The sequence below is a fragment of the Bombus bifarius genome, unplaced genomic scaffold (assembly GCF_011952205.1).
Source record: "Bombus bifarius isolate JDL3187 unplaced genomic scaffold, Bbif_JDL3187 scf7180000010271, whole genome shotgun sequence".
Taxonomy (NCBI): domain Eukaryota; kingdom Metazoa; phylum Arthropoda; class Insecta; order Hymenoptera; family Apidae; genus Bombus; species Bombus bifarius.
In genome coordinates this window covers 659,738-677,513 of record NW_022885586.1, presented here as the reverse complement: position 1 = coordinate 677,513, position 17,776 = coordinate 659,738, and the positions used below count along the sequence as shown (strand labels likewise).

The following is a 17,776-nucleotide window of genomic DNA, read 5'->3' as shown; positions in this document are numbered from 1 at the left end:
CAGCGTTTACCACCTCTGAAAATATAGAATAAATAGTAAAAAATGTATGAGATTAGTCATGTCTTAATTAACTTTTTTAATCACAACCTGGTTGTTTATCTCGAAATGTTATTAAATGCTGAAATACTCGTCGCTTTCTCCATTTGCAGTTTTTCCTCGCCCAAAAAATAATCGTTTCCTCTTCTCTTGACGCTTGTTTCTTTCACCATTTCAACAAACGAGTCTGTTGAAATAGAATTTACAATGATGCGTGATAATTACTTTTCCCTAGAAATATGAATTCTAGGTCATGGTGTGTCGTTTAAATATTTAGTTGGCGCCAGGCCGCGTTAGCCACTGAATTACATGGCTGGTTTCGTAAAACTTAAAAACTCATTTTGAAAGTGAAGGCGGAAAATGAAACGGCTCTGGGTAATGATTTCTCGGAAGTTCGACTTGCTCTGTTGAAAAGTTTCTCAAGTCGAGGACTTGGCCTCGTTCTCTGGTATCAGAGTTCTCTATCTTAGGATTCGTAAATGAATCTATATTTTCATTAACATTCAATGAAATTTTTTGTACGATATTATATTTATACGAATATTTAAGACAAATCTCGTAATTAGAATAAATATTTTAGCCACATATACAGAAATGATTCGAAAATTTTAATTGAAACAATCGAACAGAGAATTACTTTCTTCTCCGACTAGAGTTTGTTACTTGGAAGACCTGCAACCTGTTATTTCGGAAGCAAATAATGTTCAAGATGATTGATGTAAGAAATCTACAATTACTTCATTATTTCCACCTTATAACGCTAGTGTTTTCTAATTATGATCGATTATGACGTAACAAAACTATGGCTTAATTTTTCATAATTTACACAGACCTCCTTACAAACGCCGACAAGACAAAGGTACAACGTTTCCCTCGTTGAATTCTCTTTGAACGAGATCGAATGCAAATGAATTTCTTAACTGAATTTTCGATCGTCTTACGTTTGCCAAAAATTACAATTTCTTCCGCTTTTCCTGTTTAGAATTAAATTCTAATTTATTTCTGAATATTCTACTAATCATTTATCGAAAATGTTCTGTTACACTGGACTTTCTCTTAAAACAAAAATGGTGGAACGTTAATAAACAGACACGTAAATGAATTTTCCAGCGTGGAAAACCGAAACGTAGAAATTAAACAAAACAGAATTCGGTGCTTGATCCGCTTTATCGAGTCGGACGGAGTTGAAATCGGGAAAGAATCGAGCGTTAGCCACGAGACTGTGGCGTAGAAATCGTATCGATCAACCGGTTTCCACCCTCGCTAGTACCCTGCCGTTACCCTCAGTTCCCCCATTCGAACCGGAATGGAATGCGTTTTGCCATATTTTTTCCCGGCGCTGGCACCGTTCGCCTGCAGAAACTCTTACGGCCGGGCAAATAGTGGAAAAAGAGAGGCGCGTTGGAAAAAGGAGGAAACGCGTAAAGGATGGCCGGACATTTTCGCGAAGAAACATTTCACGCGCTCTGCGCTTCGGAATGCGTTCCGTGCCGCATGCGAAATAACAATTTCACTGGCTGTCACGAAACTTATGCTGTTACAGTCTAGCCAGCCTTTCCTCTTCTCTTCTCTTCTTCCTGATATCCGACATCCTAACCTTTTTTATTTTTTTTTTTTCTACTCTCATCATATTTTTTGTTTCGTTTTTCTTTTTCCTTTGTTTCTATGGAGGGTTGGTTAAATCACGTTGGCTACTCGCGGTCAGGGAAACGAGGAGATGAGTGGATTTATAGTTCCAATGCGACTCTCACGTGCAAATAATTTTCGGATCCACGTGGACCGATACGAGTGAAAAATTTGTGCTCGTTAAAACGTGTGCCTTTGATGAATGCTCAGGGAGAAGGATTTGGCTGCTCGATGAAACGACGCGTGGAAAGGGGTGAATTTTTCGTAACGTATGTTTTATGAACTGGTTTGCATAGACTTTTGGTTATCGAACGACTATTTCAATTTTACTCGCTTTAGTCGGAATGTTTCCGTTTGATTAGCAGAGTCGTCTGGAACAATCAAATTGACGATAGATAAAATTTTACAAGTTACAAGTTATAAATTACTGATATCACTAGGTATTCTTGCGTAACGGTAACGAGTGACAAGCTTGACGATAGAAGAAACGACATTTTCTAAGTAAATTTAAAAAAATTCAATTGACGTGGCGTTATAGAAGATTAAATTTTATTCAAAGAATCCTCCTATCATTTATCCAATTATTTAGCCTCCGATCACCTCAATTTCTTTCAATTCCCATCGAATTCCATTGACTCTGCGAATAACTTCCAAAAATCAGGACTCTATAAATCAGCGAAAGGAACCCTCTCGAAAAAATTAGTTGGTCGAACAGGAGCCTCCGAGTCTTTAATAAAGCTCGGCACGAAGATGGGAATCCTGCAACTTCCGGAATTTCATCGAAGTCGGCCAAACGTCGACGATAAATCAGTAGTTTTTATTCCAGCCAGATCGGCCAACGTCGACGACTACGAACGACGAGGATGAAAGACACGAAGATGCTCGTGTTGAAACTGCAACGACCACAGAATTCTTGCATGCAGCGAAATCAGGACTTTGCTGACCGGGCTTTCGTGACTGAATGCATTCTATTGCATGAAAACGCATACACCCGCGAGCACACGTGGTCTTCTATACGCGAAGATCACGTGTACGTCTGTGTTTTTCTATGCGTCTGTGTTTTTCGTAGGTGTATGCGCGTAGTGCACGTGCAAGGATCGGTGTATATTCGCAGACAAAACACAGTAGCTCCGGCTCATTTTCGATTTGTCGCCGTCTATCTGAAAAATGGAAAACCGCATCGCTCTGTTGCAGGCCTCATCTTTTTGTTCGCGTTCTGTGCAACTGTTCTACGGGCCGTGTACCACGAGCTCGAGGAAAAATCGATCGTTCGTTGATACTCGATACGTTTCACAGACGGTGATCTCGATTGAACGGTTTGATCAGGAGAAATACGGGTTGTTTTAAGAAAGAAGTTGCTGGAAATTTGTGGAAACTTTAAGAAAGATTGGTAGAGACAGTACTGTAGAGAAACTGTGAAAATCTTAAAATATCTAAATCAATTGGGCTGTTCGTGGTCGTACACCCTGTATATAACGACGATAAAATTTTAGAAAACGCTAAAATAGTCGTGTTAACTTAACTAATTAATTACATCACTATGACTTTCAAGTAGCAGTGTAGTCAAGTATTAACTACTTTAGCACATTGACTATCACGATTATTATCGGTGATCCACTTATCTAAATTTTATAGAACGATTAAAAGATGCTAAAAATGTTCAACAGTGACTTAGATAACACCCAAAAAAGAGCGTGTAAACTCAACACAATATTTTACAAAAATTAAATCTCGTGACGCAATATATTTGAATCTGTCGAGTCTCTCAGGGTAAAATATATAAAATACGTATGGCATTCGATGTGTTAACGAACACTGGTCTTCCAAACCTTCGCGTTACAGTTTGCAAAACTAAAACAACCTGCACAAATTCCGCAAACTCAACGACAAAGAACCAACTTGTACAATCGAGATTCCACCGCACGATTCATAATGAAAGAAACGTTTAACAGGAATCTACGCCGATAAAATGTCAGCGAGGCGTAAAAAAGAACGATCAGGTACCACGTATCGAGCATGGAGATGTAAAGATAGCAGCATATAAAGAAACAACGATATAGGAATAGAGAGTACGCTGCACAGAGATCCTTTGTGCCCTCGTTTAATGCATATGCACATGCACAGTATATATGAGTTGTTTAACGTAAGTCAAACTTCCGGGTAATGAAGGATAAAGTAAAAATTTTATAAGAATTCGAGTTTGACATTTTCGCGTATCCTGCTATTCAACGTGGAACTATAGATAACGAAGATATACTTACAGTACTTCTGCGCAAAACAGAATGATGGTTACGATGTCTAGATATGGTTATAAGCCAGGCAGGCAAAAGACTGACTGACGTTATTTTTGCATTAAACGGCTCATGTGTGAGTGTAACACCGATCAACGAACGGTGTGATAGGCGAGTGTGTGTGCCTGGTTAGACAAGGATGGAAAGACCCTTTGCGCAGCGTTATTTCTCTATTTCCATATCGCATTCACTTACGCGATAACACATGACTCGTGTACTTTTGTCTTTACATCTCGATGGTATCGCGAGGGTGAAATTTTGCCAGAGCTTTCGCGAAGCTTTATATACGAGCGCAGCCGTTCAATTATTACGTTTCCCTCCATTGATTTATGCGTTTTTCGTTTTCCCAGACGTGGCACTGCGAAATACTTGGCGATTGTAAATATCCGTGGCGACGTGCGAACACCAGAGAGAAAAATAACACGGTCCATCAGGAGAAAAATATTTTCGATAGGAAATCGTCTGCAACGCGAAAAATATTTTTCGCCCGGGATATAATTCCTATTGTTTTCTATAGCGCGCAGATATCGAAGATTGATTCTCCTCGCTGTCTCTCTAACGAGAGGAATTCGTCGATTGTCAGATCCGTTCTTTTTAAAGAGGTTCAATTTTCCAACTTTCCCGACAATAGCATATCGCTATAGTTTCCTTTTCCAAAGAAGATCTTTTACCATTTACGCGTTGTCGACGATTAGAATCGGTCATTGAGAATTCAAGGAATAATTGGCAATTTTTTTTTTTTTTTTTTGAACGTAGAATTTTCAAATTAATTACGCTACTTTTTAAATACTAAAGGGTATAAATATTGAAATCGCGAAACTTAACTTGATTTTCAAGGTTCACCCGCTTCAAATACCTTGTTTTAGTTTTAATTCCTTGATATGATAATCAAGACGACAAAATTATTTCTTTTTCTCGGGTGTTCGTCGCGTTACGCAAAAGAATGTACGAACTAACCTGCCGCTTCTAGTGATACTAATCCGTGAAATGATTGTACTAACTAATGAACAGGTTCGTAATCTTGGAGAAGGAGGTAACACCTGTCTGGATTCGCCGGCACGCAAGGCAGACTTGCACAAACCGGCTGGACTCTATCCATGCCATCGACAAGGTGGAAATCAGGTACAAATAGACGCACGGACGATGAATCCAAACCTCGATCAAACATATGACGAGTTCCGTTTTCAGCCGTTTGTTTCGTTATCTATCTCGTGTCTCTTCGTGTCGCAGATTCACGCTTGAAACGAAAATTCGACTTTTTCGAATGTTTGCAGTCTAGCAATGAACTTGAAACACACTTCTCTGAATTAAGATGCAAATAATCTTGAAATCTAATTAAGAACAACTTTTATTTCATATTTCTGCGACGGAATACTCGTCGAAAGTCGATTTTTCGTTTCTCTAACCTAAAGCCTCTTAACACCCGTTCACACCTGCATGATTAGTTGTACGTATTTCAGGCTTATGTGTACTATCTGTGTGGCTTCGTGTTTCCCATTTCTTCAGGGTTGTGAGATAAGAAATAGGAAGGTATTGTGGTAAATCTTTGCGCGAGATCAGTCTGACTGTTGAGATCGAATGATAAAAGAAGCTAAGTTTCTTTGAATCTTTTTCGCGGCGAAAGTTCAGTAGTAACAGTTTGCAAATCTGTTAATTCGCTTCAGATCAGACACCTGGTTAGCAGCATGTGTATAGACTCGGCAGGAAAACCTGAAGACCTGCACCAGCCAGTTGGTTTATATCCCTGTCACCGCCAGGGCGGCAATCAGGTACACGAATTCAGAATTCGAGGGAATGAACGCGTTTGAAATAATCATCGGGGCACGCGGTGCTGTAATTGCTTGTTTCATTTCATTCTAATAATAGTTCGAGTGTCAATTCGAATCTGCAAGGCGTTCTTTTCCTTTTTCTTTTTTTTTTTTTTTGTTTTTTTCGATCCTTGATGGTGATGGGATATTTGTAAATCTACTTGCTCGTAGCATGTTTGTGGAGTACGTTGGAAGTGAAATCTCGGAAATTGCCTTTCTGAAAAATGAAACAAAACTTCATAATATTTACACTGATATAATATTATATAGTAAATTAATTGTTTGTGGGTAAAAAATACCATAATTCATTGAATATAACTCTGGTGTTATGTTCGACAATATTTTCTAAAATGTAATACATGTCAATTTGGGTTAACGTGAAATTATAATGCGCAATTTCCCAGAGAAACGCGGTCTATGTATTTGTTAATTATGTACAGGCAAAATTTCATTTAATACAACAATGTTTTTGCAAAAAATAGAACTTGTCCGAGTTCTGTATAACGTGTTTTAATAACACACGCGGTTTATTTAATAAAACACAGGCCAGATTATTATTACTTACAGAGCAGGATGGAATATAATACATTTTCCAGGCATATATCTACGAATACAGTATGAAATTACACACTACAGTCATATTACAGGTAATAGCGTTTCGTGACCTGGAGACAAGTGATATTACAGAGATTATCTGTCATATACTATAATGATACAAGATTATAGTAGTGTGTACGTACAGGTAATCAATGATAATATATTTATAATGTTGTGTTTTGTTGATTTGACGATAACGGGAAGCCATCGAATGCCTCTTCTGAAAATATATAAATAGATTCGAAAAATGGTACAACAGCTTGGTATGTAATCGACAACGATCTCTTTTGTTCTTAAAACAAGCTCGCAATTTCATATTTAAAGAAACAATGGAAACTGTTTTTATTTTTTAATTTTTACAAATCTGTTTACAATCCAGTGAAGCGTACGATTCGCTAAACATTGGGCATTTTTAACCCTCGGTTTGTCACATTTGTTTCACGAATCTCTGACTCGTCCAGATCCTCTTCAGTTCTCAAGTAGCAGCGCGTAATCATCGAATATTATAGAAAAACATTTCTAATTTATAGTAGATCGGGTTTGGTGACAATTTGGAAAAAATCAGAATTTTCCAATCGAAATCTCTTTAAAACGTTACTGAATTAGTTCGCATCACCAACACGAGAATTTTCTAAGACGATTTCGAACTTTCTAATGTATTCCACATTGTGTTCGCGTAAATTACAAAGCAGTCTCGTTAGAATCGCCACAACTATTTACGAATTTCTTGGTGGTGTCGCCCGGGCGGACAATTGTTCACGATAATCGTTCTGCCAGGAACGAGTATCGCCGACGAAGGAAGAAAAAGGGACCATTAACCGACACGACACGTTTACCATTTAACTTGCACGCTAACTCGGTGCTAAGCTCGACCCATTTCGCTGCAATTAGTAACGTGGCTAATCTGGTGCAGGTGCTCATCAATCGTCGACCTTCTTTCTCTGTCTGTCTAGCTCTATTCCTGTCTCTGTTTCACACACGTGCACGAGTGGCACGTTGGGCCAAGCTACATAGCTTTCTCTTGGCCCGGCTATCTGCTGCTTGTCGTCATTTTTAGCTTCACGTGCCAGCGTGTCGAATTAATCTTCTGACCCGTGGGAACCAGCACGCGTGCTGGAAATTACCCATCGTGGGTGTAACCGTGCTATGTCGAGGCTACAGTAATGTCCGCTCGTCTGGCTATGACGTGTCTTTCAGCACCCATTGATAAGGGCGCTAAGCTCTTGATGAATCGATCTGTTGTTTCGGTATCATTTGTCACGAGGAAAGAATCACTCGTAATGTTGCAGCTTGTTGCGACATAATGAAGTCGTGTATACCGTGGAAATTATGTTCTTTATTACTTAGCTACAGGGTACTCGTCGTGAGAGAAATTTGAAATTTTTATTTCAGTATCTTGTCTGCTGCTTGTGATTCCTCTCAACTACGTACATCGTCGGAACTTTGAAAGTATGGATATAATAGCTCAATAATTTAACGTGCGAAAAGTTTGAAAGGATTTTAAATTGGTCCATTTACTTTCGAGTATTTCTATATAGAAGAAAGTTCTATATTTCCATAGAATATTCAACAACGGTGTCAGATTAAACAGTTAAACTGGGTGTACTACAATATTCATCGATAATACACGAACACAAACATTCATCAATTAAATACCAATATTCCAAGAAACATTCATCAATTAAACATCCTATAACACGATCCGAAATCCATTTTCCTATGAAAGCAGTTCAATGTACGTTCAATTTCACACATTTTGATTTACCAAAACACGAAACTCTGCCCAGCTTCCCCTAGTGAATTTCATGCGGCTTTAAATTCTTCTAAGCTTCTCTTGCGTACCTAAAACAAGAAAAATACTAACTAAACCGAATGGCGACTAAAAATTCACCCGGTTAGAAGAAACAAGGGAGCGTGAGAGGAAGAAAAAGGGGGTCTGCGAAGCTCGTTACCAGATAAAACGAGTGCTGTCACGTCGAAACCATGAAAAGGTAGCCTCGTAACCGGGCATTCGTCTCGTCGTTAAAATCACGCAAACGATGCTGACAACGACGAAGACGATGACGTCGAGCAGGAAGAGAAGGACAAGGCTGGCCGGCGCGAGTCCCGGGTGTACGTTTGATACAAAAGCTGAATCGTTCCCCGGAGTTCCGGCGCGGTTTAACAACCGTGACAACCGGTTACAACCAAAAACACAATCAGTCGCCGCTCGCTTGGCCTCGTAAAGCGTCGCTTTAATTTAGCTATTTGCCGTAGCAATTAAGCCGCGGTTTCACGGTAATTACGCCGCTACCCCTGAACTCCGACCGACTCTCTGATGCAGTCGCGGCCAGTCTGCATTTCCACCGTGTGGCGTCCATTGATGATTTCGACGCGTCCGAATGACGGCACACGAATCACACCATGCACCGACTGATGGATATTTCGTGGCGTATTTCGAAACTTTTTCGCTGGATCTGTTCATTATAGTAACGTCGCTGAGAAACATCGAGATTGTCTTTAACTAGACCGTGTTTATTGTGCGAATTTAGAAAGAGACTCTTTTTACACATTTTTTGGAAAAATAACTTCAGTTGTAACGCGTCAATCAACTGTAATGTGTTTAATCAAATTGGCTATCAGATAACAACGCGCGAACTTTCGAAATTACTAAGTACGAGATTGCTTTTGATTGATGGACAAAGAACGATAGCCGAATTGAGGGAATCCTAATTAATTAAACTGACACATGAAACCAGCAAATTAGAGAATTCTCTAAATAACAGTAGTGAATTGCAGACAGGCGTGGAGCAGAGAATGTTCGAAATCGCACAATAATGCACGATTGAATTAAATAGCTGATGGTACGAGATAAAGGAATTCTCGTTTTAATTAACAAATACGCGATAATGAAGAATAAAAGCATTTCCAGTTAATTCAATGAACATACGCTTTATTCTTCTTGCAATTATCTATCTGGCAAATTCTTGCAATTATCGCGTAATTCTTGTCTAATCTTGTTAATGCTACAAAGTAAAAATAGATAAAAATTAAAATTTCTACAGTATAAATTAATCAAAATCCATACAGCCGTAATTATCTATAATGTGAAAATCATTAGCGACAAGAATAATCTTCATTAATTTGTTAAAGAGTCATTTCCATCCTATATTAATCTTGCTGATGATAACTCAAACGTATTTACTCCTAGAAAAAGTAAAATAAATCCATCCTTCCATTCACGATTGCCTCACTATACGTTTCAATATGTAATAACACAAAATCCTGAACAATGAAACACAGAATCCTATAACAATGTATAACAATGTAGCTATTCGCAACATCAACCGTCAGACAAGCGTCGACAGTAGTTACACCCAGTGTTACATACGCATCTCGTGTATCAACTAGTACACAGTCGGTTGTAGATGACAATCCAATAAAAGATAGTCAGCGATGATCGCGCAGTTAACAGACGTCTCGATAATACGCAGTTGGCAGCTGATGAAGAGATCGAAATCAGATAGGCCGATTGTATTGTGATTAGGTGACACTAACAGCAAGTAATCATTGATAATTAGGTAACAGATAGCACGACAGTCGCTTGATAGCCACGTGTTTAGATAAAGCTATATTCAAGATTAGATTGTGATCTTGGATGCACGATCGCTGAATGTTATCGTTAAATCGTATTTCATCGTCGATTATCATTAAAATACTCGTGGTTACTTTTAATATTCGATATAAAATTCCATGGAAATAAAAAGGGCGATAAAGGGAAGATTTCTCGCAGAGAATTTGCAAATTCGATTACAGTGGTTCTTTTTTTTTGGAACAGGTGTCGTTTAGGGAGAGATTAACATCATTTCTACCTCGATCCTGGTTTATGGTTGTCTGATCTATTTTACGTACTGTTGGAGCTGATAGATAGTAATTCTTGGTTGTTAACATGCGGTAACTGGTGCATGGCATTAATCCTCGCTTTTCGTTATCCCGAATCCCGCAGCTTTTGAGTCTATCGTTGCACGACAGAGGCTGAAAACCTTTGAATTTTCAACACAGATGGTTCTGACAGCGCGGTTACAACCGTGTAACGATTTGAATAAGTAGAAGCCACTGTTCGTCCCTGACCACTCGTGACACTTAATGAACTCTTCGCTACATATGCTTCCTCGGCCTGTACCAATTGAAATTTTGTACGTACGCTTCAGCTAATTACGCTAATTTTAGATATCAATTAGACGCGAAATAAAATAATATCAGGTAGATATTGGAAAGGAATATTAGTAATTATTCGATTCTCGAGGAATATAATTATTGTGTCGAATTAATACGATAACGAAATGTAATAAATTAAATTTGAGATAACAAAATTTGTCCAATTTAAAATCGATTATCAGCAATTTAATAATATTACGCTGTATTCGTTATCATTTAATTGCAGAAAAAGATCACTAAATCTTTTACAAGTAGTTCAGTTGAAATAATTCTTTTTACAGCAGGGATGGTTTGTTATGCTTTCAAAAGCGCGAACGTACACGCACTTAGGCACTCAACAAGATACGTTCTAGTTCTCGTTTTCGCTACTAGCAGCTACAACTTGATGGAACGATGTCAAATTCAATTGACCAGTATGATTCAATCACATAGGAGCAGATCGACGCAATATCTGGGACCACTGAACTCGATTATCAACGATCGACATTCATTATCACGGAATTCCCTTCTCATATAATTTCCCACTCGGATTTAATTTCGCCTCAAGTGTGTCAAATGTAACCACGTACGCACATATTTAATTAATAATTATTCCGATGAAATTGCGTTTGAAAAGTGGTGAAAATGTTCACGTAGAAAAAGATTTCACTAACATTTTTTTATTTTTAACAAAATAGAATTCTGTCATCAGGGTTTCTATATATTTTATAGTTTATTTGTTATGGGAAAAATTTATTTACAGTCTAATAGAATATTTCTATCGTTGGTACACAAAACATTTTTTCTTGAAGTTTTTATCACTTCTATTTTAATTATTTTATCGATGAACATTTATCGAATTTAAAAAGTTTCAACTACCATGGGATATTCGAAGGCTCATAAGGCTTCAAAGCATTAAGTAGCCATTACATGTGCAAATTTGAACCCACTATATTGTTAGAGTAATTACGGAGATGAAATACTCCTCTTCATACGTATTAAAAACTTAAATTTCCCGGACGCGCTTAAAAACTTCAAAGCTACAAAAGAAAATTTTGATCCCTTCAACAAAGAAGCTTCTTTTCAATTAAGAAAATTGACCATTTCACCGTGTTAATTAAAAGTTTTCAGTGGCTCCGCATATTATATGGTCTCTCGTGTAAGCAGAAATTTGAATCTTATTACGATTACCTTATTACTCCATTTTCTTCAAATATATTTTTTTGATACCTAATCCTTCATGTATTCATTTGTGAAAATAGTAAATCTATTACATAACTTTACAGTTTCTACGCTATTACGTATGGCTCACAAATTTTAGAATCTCTATTAATCAAAAAATTTTGAAATTACCTGTGGCCATAAAAAATCTAAAATTTGATAAATTACGAGATATTAGAATGTTTAACAAAATCTAGTAAAATGTTCTTGACGATGATAATTTCCAAATAATTCAAACTCTCATCTTAGAGGAGATAGAACTTTAGTCGAGTAATAAGAAAATACAGCCAAGTGATCGTGGTCGACGATATGTCAGACAAATTACATAAAATTCTAGAATACAATATTAAACGCTCTTAGATTTTTTATACGAACTTGACCTGCAGTAAACATATACTTTGATCAAAAATGTTCACCTAGTTTCATGACGTTTTTTCAACAAGTTGCAAAGAAATTTACCTATTCCATTCGTCTCCTGAATGTTTATGATTTCGGCAGTCTGTCGGTGGACAAATGCATCCATATGTATGTGCAGTAGCTGTCAGAACCATCGGTCATAGGCAAACGATGGAGGTCAAAATCCACGAACATTAATCTTGATCGTTTGTCACAGTACTGGATGTTGAGCAAGACTGGCGAGATCCGTCGAGACGAGTCGTGCCTGGATTACAGCGGCACCGATGTCATCCTCTATCCTTGTCATGGTAGCAAGGGGAATCAACAATGGATTTATAATCATCAGGTACGTAATCCTTGCGTTCGTGGCAAGTATTGAGTGTACGCTTAAGTAATTAATATCAAATCCTGTTCTGATTTTCCTGCGGATTATTTTCGTACTTGTTGCGTTAAGTTTGAAATTTATTCGTGTCGAACGTCTGTTCAATGCGGATCGTCTGTTCAAAATACAGACGTTTTTATTTAATTATTTTAACATATTCTTAGTTATTTATTAGATTTTTTATCGATTAGGTTATCAGTTATTTGTTGAATTATTTATTAAATTATTCATTTCTAAGGATTTTGTAGAACGCATTCTCGTTTGCCTACTCTTCATTGTTACGCGAGATAATTTTATTCAAAAATGAAACACTGTGATTCATCATTTTCCGTTGTAGCTGGGATAATAGTTGACCCTTGGAAAAATTCCATCGTATTGACTACACATATTGAAGAAAGCTTCGATTCTCGTTATTTCTTCTTTATCGTCAGCACAAATACTGACCATTAGTTTTTTATTTTCAGACGAAGCAAATCAGACACGGCAGCAGCGACAAGTGTCTGGCAATAACGGAGAGCAAGCAGCGGCTGATCATGGAGGAATGTTCGGCAGCAGCAGCCAGGCAGAGGTGGTCGTTCGAAAACTACGATCCATCAAAGCTGTGATATCGCGCTTTATCGCGTCATCAGTCGAAAAGTCTCGGCCGAAGGTTCGATCGTGCCGGTTCTTGGGTGCCTGTTCAACGTTATTCCGTCGCTAAGACACGTTTCGGTAGATAGACGCCGTGGTATCGAGGCAACGAATGCCTCGAAACACCGCCAGATGCTCAAGATCGAACGCTAGACGAAGAAAAGGAACCACGGGGAATTTATTTGAGGAAGCTATTCGAACGAAGAACCATTGAGAAGTCCGAGTTGAAGAAGAGACACGTTCCAAATGGCCGATCTTCGGCTCTAACCTTTAACTGTAAGACGGACGAAGTGCAATAGAAACGTCGTTTTAAGGAGTGATCGAAGAGGGATATAGTCTCATGGATAAGCTGTAACCTGGTGTACAATGAGAGAGTTGGGACACTCGAAGAGTGATCGAGTGTCGATACACACGCTCGAGGCTCGTTTTCGCTGGCATTGAAGAATTGAAAGCTTACCGATGGACGAAAAGTACACGAAGGAACCTACGACTTTTTAATCTTCCTCCTCTGCTACTGGGCAGTGTTTAAATGGATAGTTGTTCTCTTCTCTTTTTACTTTCGTTGATGGACTCACGCGTTTATGTGGTTGTCGTTTCTTGAGAGATTGGATACTCGTGGCGTCGCTTGTAATTATCTGGATGGTTGCTGACTGATTGTATTTTGATTCTAGGACCTAGACAATTTCTACGTTAAATGAGAAACGACAGAATTTTTAAAGACAATGAAATAAAAATAAGGAGCAATTGAAAATAATAAAATTGAATTTAGAAGCTCGAAAGAGTTATTATTATTCCTAAAACATCTTAATATACTCAGTAATAAAGTACAGTACATATTCTCAATTAAAATATAGTTCAAAGTTTTATGCTTGGAACTAGGAACTAAGAATAACTTCCCAATACATATTTTTCTCCCCACACATTTTATATTTTCACAATATAAATGCGCCAAAAGAGAGAGAGAGAGAGACTCGTGAACATTCCAAAACATAGAAGTCTCAATCTTTGGAATAATTACAAGCGATACTCCGTTCCTTGATAGTAAAGCTAGTTTGTAGAATCGTTGTGTTAAAGATTCGATTAATTAGATATAATGATTACGTATAACATTGCGCAAGTACTTACGAATCGACACGATCTATTGTTCGATAAACACTGTATAATTTAAGCCTAACGTTTAAGCGGCGGCGAATACGCGTCAATGCATCAATGACAGCGAAAAGCGTGTCAAAAGGGGATAGGTTGTTGAATTTTATTCGGAGTTAAATGGACGAACGCGGCCGTATCGATCTCTACGAAAGCCTCGATCGTCGCTTTCATCCGTAGCTCCGTTGTTTTAAGGAGGATGGAGCGATTTGTGTAAGCTGCTTACGGCGAGTGCCATCTCAGAGACGACGTGGCGTTTCAGTTTCATTGAAAAACGGCGGATCGTTGATTGTGAATAACGGCTACGGCTTACCACTCGTACGAAACCCTTCTTCGTGGATTGTAGAAACAAACAGGATTATTCATCTGAAGCAAAACATAAATCTTTCTTTCAAAGATACATATGACGATATCAAGAGAGAAAACAGATAATATACGTATCAAACAATTTATTGCGTGTAAAATACATGTCTTTTCTTGTATTATTTTCATTCCAAAGATGTTCAAGATTACACTTCGATGCTTTTAGAGTAGAACGTTCTAGCTTTCTATTTTTGTATCTTGAAAATGAAAAAGAGGATAATACGATAAAGTACGTATGGAAGTGGAGACTTTAGATAGTTTAAAATCAGAAAAAGTAGAAGAAACGAAGCAAGTATATAGATTATTTGAAAATGTATCCAAAATCTGTAGTTCTTCCTTTACAAGGATAAATTAAAAATAATTCTTGAATTACGATTGCGGTTAATAATACTACAATTTTCAGATAATGTTAACGAGAACGTACGTCTATCGTACTTGAGATACATTGAGTTTATCGTTGGATTTGTTAAACATATCAATTTAGTAATTACTTCACTTGAATACGTTAGACTTGATGACCTATTTTGTTCTCGATATAAGAAATTTCTTTGATCTCAAAGAAACACGTTTTCAACGAAGTGAAACGAAAGACTTAACTCGTCATATTTCCAGGAAATTCTCGTAGCAAAAATTACCTAATCTTCTGCCATTTTTGCCATTTATGAAATGTTTAAATTCATCCATCAACGATTCGCCGATCGCCCTTCGTTTCTCTGTCGTATTACACCGCTTACAGTAGCATCTTACATTCCAGTTTCGACGCAAGAAACCAACGATTCCAAATTCTAGACAAACCTTCTTTTTCTAATTAATTTAGCACGTAGGTAGCGCATAGGGACAGGCAACAAAAAAAAAAAAAGAACGAACGATTAATGGTTCATACATTCCGATTACGGTGTAGGGAGACTTTTGTACATTCGTGTAAAGTATCTTGATGCCAGTTTAGATACCGCCTAAAATAAGTTTTCCGAGTGTATGTGTGAGAGTAAGTATCAGTTTCAGAGTGTAAGTTCTTTAGAATCGCGAATTCTCTAACAGAATTCGTGTAACCCTTCGTTGTCTGACGATTCGCTGATGGAAATTTCGGAAGGAGAACTTGGTGGTAATCTGAAAACTAGGCAATTACGAAATTGCATAATCAATTCGTTGTTTTATTTGGGAATAAATAAAATATAATGAAACTCCAATTTATTTGCAAGATAAAATTTGGAAATGTGACAAAGATGTCACATTTTTGATGATAAAAATTGTTTTCTAGATATGTAGAAAGTGTATTATACGTACAGTACATATCATTATGAATTCGATATCAGCCTAAACGATTAAGATTAACGAACAGTTCTCCTGTAACAAAAGACAATAAAGGGTTAATAATCAAGATTACAGTGAAGAGCGCAATCTGCAGGTGTCTGCGCGTGCCAACGAAATCGTAAATACCGCGAGGAACATTGTACGATATCACGATATCTCGATCGTCATCGATTTCCTCATCAATCACAGCCAGCATCATTAGAAGATTTATCGTTGAAAGAATGAGCCATGTTTCCTGAGAAATTCATCGAGACAATATAGAATAACCGTTAGCTCAGTCTAATCCTCATAATGGGTCATTGATTTACCAATAATAAGCATTCATCGAAATTGAAACCAGAGTGTGAGTGCATTTAATAATCTATTAAGCGAATGTTATAAATCGCGAATAATCAATCAGAAAAATATTGCAATAAGCGTTCAATCGAACACGATCGACGATAGCGATTTTCGTTCCGAACGTTTTAAATTTCGCGCCTATTTGCGGCTTGAAATATCGGCTATAGAACGACACCGTAGAAATGTTCCCAGAGAATGAATATATGAGAAGAGAAAGGGAAAATCGACCGATATGGTCGTGATTTCTTCATGGATAATTAAGCAAAAGGGAAATACGTATATATATATGATTATAAATATAGATTTAAGACGATGTAAAAGTTTATCTTTGACAATGCCGATGAACGAATGAATGAAAATTCAACGAGAACATTTATACAGATATATATATATATATATATATACATATATTATAAACATAAATATATATATATATATATGACATTTTCTATATTTGGTAAGGATGTTGCATATCGAACGAACGAGACGAAGACACGATGATGATAAAACGATAAGAGATGTATTATTGGATAGCCGAGCGACGTATGGTCGCACGTTAATTAATGTAATATCGAACGTGCCTTATTTCCTGTATATATACATATATGAATATTATTATCATTATTATTATTATCATTATTACCGAACCTCTATCGTAACGTGCAAGTATTTGTGTTGAATAAATCGATGTTGTTTTACGTTAATACCGTGAGGATCGATCATTATTCTTGTCTGTTCACTCGGTCATCCGTTTCTCCCGTTAGGCTGATAGAAAAGTGGTGGGACACGAGAATATTTTGATTTATTGGAAGGATGTTTGAAAATAAAATTAACGTGGACGAAGAGACATGATGAATGTGTATTGTCTATTCTTAGCATCCTTAGGAGGAAGCATTTGCCACTGAAACGAAGAAAGACTCGACCAAGCATATTGAAACATTTTAAAGTTACGTAGATGTTACTATTGCGGCGCGTTAGAAGTTGGAAATTTATTGTTTAATAAAATTGTCATCGTTTTCTTAACTTAAAAAAAAAAACACAGATGGAACGTCAGCCATTAACGGAGTAAGCAAGAAAATTTGTGAAAAGAAAGAGAAAGACGATCATAGAAACAGCGATATAGCTTGAATGTAACATTGATGACACTTTTATTATTCAAAACAATTTCTATAATCATATTGTTTCACACATGGGATAACTATATGTTGCTAACTATTGTACTCGATAGTTTCCAATACCGAACGATACTCTTTTCATTTCTGAAACTCGATGTCTTTAAAGTTTAAAGTCTTTGTTTTCCTTTGTGCTTAGTTCGATTCATTGTTATGACGCTATGAATTCCTTTGACGAGCCGCGTAATTGCTCGTGATATTGAATCGAGAGTTCACCATGAAACTCGGTCGTGACATAGTTTCTGATCAACCTTGAACTATTCTGGTCCGACCATAAATTTC

The 17,776-nt window shown here is 37.3% G+C and overlaps 1 protein-coding gene across 5 annotated transcripts in view; it reads left to right on the top strand.

Moving 5' to 3' along the window:
- The window catches only part of LOC117216540 (putative polypeptide N-acetylgalactosaminyltransferase 9), a 294,302-nt gene extending 277,133 nt beyond the window's left edge, over positions 1 to 17,169 (top strand). For 4 of the 5 annotated variants that reach the window (XM_033463300.1, XM_033463299.1, XM_033463302.1 and 1 more), the window contains 3 exons: positions 4,965 to 5,075; positions 12,369 to 12,497; positions 12,998 to 17,169. In XM_033463300.1, coding sequence (XP_033319191.1) covers positions 4,965 to 5,075; positions 12,369 to 12,497; positions 12,998 to 13,138 — 381 coding nt within the window. In that variant the 3' untranslated portion in view covers positions 13,139 to 17,169. Of the gene's footprint in view, positions 1 to 4,964; positions 5,076 to 5,617; positions 5,723 to 12,368; positions 12,498 to 12,997 lie in introns of all 5 variants that reach the window. The other variant, XM_033463303.1, reaches the window with a different exon arrangement.
- Positions 17,170 to 17,776: the final 607 nt, after the last annotated feature.